The sequence below is a fragment of the Pteropus vampyrus genome, unplaced genomic scaffold (genome assembly GCF_000151845.1).
Source record: "Pteropus vampyrus isolate Shadow unplaced genomic scaffold, Pvam_2.0 Scaffold192, whole genome shotgun sequence".
NCBI lineage: Eukaryota > Metazoa > Chordata > Mammalia > Chiroptera > Pteropodidae > Pteropus > Pteropus vampyrus.
This window is the reverse complement of record NW_011888973.1, coordinates 1379413-1383343: the sequence shown is the minus strand read 5'-3', so window position 1 is coordinate 1383343 and position 3931 is coordinate 1379413. Positions and strand designations below refer to the sequence as shown.

The following is a 3931-nucleotide window of genomic DNA, read 5'->3' as shown; positions in this document are numbered from 1 at the left end:
CTCATGCCCGTCGTTGCATGCCACCCTCATTCCCGTCGTTGCATGCCACCCTCTGCTCCGTCAGCACATGAAAGCAGCCAAGTACGCATTCTGTTCCTCATAAATGCATCCTTTTGGTCTGACCAAAGGTAAAATACTGGCAAGGGTGTTTACGGGCAAAGCAAAATCATTTTGGAAAACCGGGTTCTCTTGTTGACTAAAATTCGAGACCTCTGAGGATAGAAACAGTGTTTCTCTGTCTGGAGAATGACAGCGAAGTTGCGTTTTTGTTTGTCGAAGGCGCAGGAATACATCTTCAAGTACATAGTTCAGTCGCGGCGGCTCTTCTCCCTGGCCACGGGCGGGCAGAACGAAGACGAGTTCCGCTGCTGCATCCAGGAGCTGCTCATGTCCGTCCGCTTCTTCCTGTCCCAGGAGAGCAAGGGGTCGGGGGCGCTTTCTCAGTCACAGGTGAGTTTTCTTCATCGCCGTCCAACAGGAGAAAAACGAGCACAGCGTGTCCTTGTAGCTTCACCGACTGTGTGAATAGACTTAACCCAAAGGAAACCCCCCAAAAAGCCACGGTCCCCGGGCCCGGGTGCCCGCCGAGACTGCCTCACCCCGAGTAGACGCCCGTGGGTGTGCCAGGTCAGGCCAGGTCCCGTTCCCGGCACACGTGCCGCTGATGCGACTCGCTGTCACTGTCACCGCCCGCCGCGCAGAGGAGATTCCACGGTCTCACATGGCCGATGGCCGGAGTCGTTTTCCCAGGCCTGGCGCCGCGTCATCTGACGTCACCCTCACCGTCCTGGCGCCGACCTCGCATGACACGTTTCGTCTAAGGACGGGATTCATCCACCTTCCAAACAGCACGGGTTCTGAGAGAGAATTCTGTGTATCTTTCTCTACGTTTCTTCATCCTTCCTATATTCATGGAATCCTAACGACTTGGTTACAAGTTGTTACAAGTCAGACGGAGAAGCACCCTCTTTGCAACCAGCCCCGAAGACTAGAAACTTCTAAGTGTCGAGAATTGGGGCGTAAGATGGGAGATAGGAGGATGAAACTAGGTCCCTCAGAGTTTTGTTAACTTGGTGCCTGGTGACATTTGGAAGCACTCGCGATGCTGGCCAAACGCCAGCAACAGGCCAGCCCTCCCTTTGCTGACCGGGGGGCGGGGGGGGGGAGAGGGGCTCCCCTTGTCACTTTCCTCTTTCCAGAAGCCTGATCTTGCCTCCGGGCAAAGATACGGTTCGGGTTCTTTTAATAGCCCTCTGGCCTCTGTTGTCACTGGGTCGACCCCTGCACTTGAGTGACTTGCCAGAGACCTCCGTGTCCATTTGCGCATGAGCCCACCCTCCTTTCAGACTCGAGAAGGGCAGCCCGGCGGGCTGTTCGAGTGTCCCTGCACGTCACCGTTCTCAGGACTTCACCACGTTCACAGAAGCTATTCAGCGTTCGAGTTCTCATTTCGGTATCTCTCTTTTTCAACCTTTGCCCGTTCCAGGGACAAAACTTAACCTAATTCACATCTGAAAAACGTTCTTTTTCTTTTGAGAGTAACCTTAAGTCGTGGTTTCTCAATGAGACGCCTTCCCTTCCTAGGGACTTGAGATTTTTTTCTTCTTTGAAAGTCAAGAAACGTTTTTGTTTTGTTTTGTTTTGTTTTCCTTTTTTTTTCCCCCATGGTCGTGTTTCCACAGAATCCCGGCCGTCTCCCCGGGGTGACGTGAGCTGCCGTGGGTCCGCCAGGGCACAGAGCAGGTCTTCTTCTATCTGCTCACAGATCACCTTGATTCTGAGTCCTGTCCCTCAGCCGAGACAGTGCAACGACTTGACAACTTGAGCACCTTCACAGAATCGCGTTCGCTTCTTCCTTTCTTGCCCCTCACTCTTCGCTGAGAGGGGATGTGTAAAGTGTGTACGTCCAGTTCCCGAGCATCTTCGTCAGCTCGCCTGCAGTCACCCTCTCTCAGTGCGTGCAGTGTCCCACGCCTGTGCGTTTCGATGCGCTAATTCTATTTTAGTTTTGGTGCTAAGAGAAAGTTCATGTGAAATAATGAAGGGGCTCGTTTGCTTTATTAAGCAATGAGGGACTTTGCCCCCCTCTGTTTTGCGGGGAGAGGGAATGTCACACGCCTCTCCGACCCCACACATTCACACTGACCCCGTGCGTCGCTTTTCCTGTGCCACATAACAAATGACCTCATGCTTGATGGCTTTAAGTGGCACCTGCTTATTAGCTCACAGTCCTGCAGGTCCAAAGGCATGGCGGACTTTTTTTTTTTAGGGTCTCCTACCCCCAAAATCAAGGCGTTGGCTTTCGTGGCCTATCTGGGGGCTCTGGGGAAGAATCCACTTTCAAGATCTTTCAGGCTTCTGGAAGAAACCAGTTTCCTTCTGTCCGTAAGACTGACACATTTCCCTGCGGCTACCAGCCAGGGTTGGGGCAGGAGAAGGGTCCTCTCGGCTTCTAGAGACCACTGGCCCTCCTTAGTAGGTGGCCTCCCTTCTCAAAGCCAGCAATGGTACATCCGATCTTTCATCTCTGAGCCAGAGAAAACTTCTTTTATGGGCTCATGTGATTCGGCCAGGCCCGTCTGGGTAATCCCCGTGTTTTGAGATGAGCTCGTCAGGAATCTTCATTGTGGCTGCAGAATCCTTTTTGCCTTGTATCATAATGTAAATGTGGGGACAGCACCAGGGAACCGAGGCCGTGAGGTTTGCCTTAGGATTCCGCCGGCCACGCCCAGGGCCGGGACTGTCCCCTGCGGCACTGTGCTCGTGGGCTGCCTTCAAGGCAGAACCTGGCTTCCTTGCTGCATTTCGCATCATTTCCACGTGGGAAGTCTGACTCGGCAAATTCCCTGTCCTAGAAGCAGAACGGCCATCCTAGCCGTCTTTGTGCTGGGCCAGTGGACAGTTGTCCCACAGATCTGGCCATCCTGGCCCCGGTGGGAGGCTCGTTGAGTCCCCCTGGCCCAGGCCCCGCTCACTAGCGCCTCTGTCTTGTGTAGCCCATCCTCCCTGCCCTTTCCCCCCAGCAGGACCGCAGGGGACTTAGCCGTTGTGGCAGTGACCCCTGGTTTCCCATCCGGGGACAAGTCCACACCCCGGGAACTCCAAGAGAGGAAGAGGAATGACAGGAGGTGTTGAGGCCCAAAACCCGCCCCAAATTCCGAATAATTATCTCTCTCTTTTTTTCGTTGCTGTCAGGAAGGTCAAAATGAAATGGAACTTTTTCTCTCCCCCAGTAACATTCTTCAGCCTAGATGTTCTGGTACAGCTGTCTCTCGGCCCTCATCACGAGATGTGTGTTCCTTTATCTTTTTTAATATATGTATCACATACTGCAGAGGCGTTTGAATGCCTTTTTTTTGAAAAGGTATAAATAAAGAATTCATGGATAAATTAAAGGATTCCTGAGGAAAATCGATTTAGTTGACTTTTCAGTAATCAGAAAGCTGCGATCATTTTTTTTTTTTTTTAACTTGATCTGTATTGACTCAACTCTGTGCAGAGTGAAATGAAGGTTCCATAAATGTAGTTTTTAACAGTGAATACCAAGTTATTAATTTTAAATGCATTCCAGTAAATCTATCGTTTTTAAGATTCAAAAAGAATATAGCACCTTAAGCTTATGGATGATTCTAGCATCAAAAACAGGTCTTGGCTCTTCTAGATATTTTTGCTGCAGCTTTATCGATAAATACCAAAATCTGTGAATGTGAATTTGATTCCGGGTTTGAATTGTCAGCACATGTAGACTCGGCCTGCTCTCAGCAGGGTCGGATGTCATGGGCGAACCAGCCAGCCCCTCAGTCTCGGCACGCTGGGAACACGGGTCTCCTGCCCCGCTGAAGCAGAGCCAGGGCTGGCGACCTGCCCTTCCCCTGCTCTCTCTCTGAGGAATTTTAAAGACCTTGTTTGTTTTGATGTGGTCTTAGCCCAT

The 3931-nt window shown here is 51.4% G+C and overlaps 1 protein-coding gene across 1 annotated transcript in view; it reads left to right on the top strand.

Annotated features, from left to right (window-relative positions):
* Positions 1 to 3931, top strand: part of DOCK4 (dedicator of cytokinesis 4) — a 274845-nt gene that overhangs the window by 164719 nt on the left and 106195 nt on the right. Inside the window, exon 23 of the mRNA XM_023537457.1 lies at positions 246 to 450. Coding sequence (XP_023393225.1) covers positions 246 to 450 — 205 coding nt within the window. The remainder of the gene's footprint in view (positions 1 to 245; positions 451 to 3931) is intronic.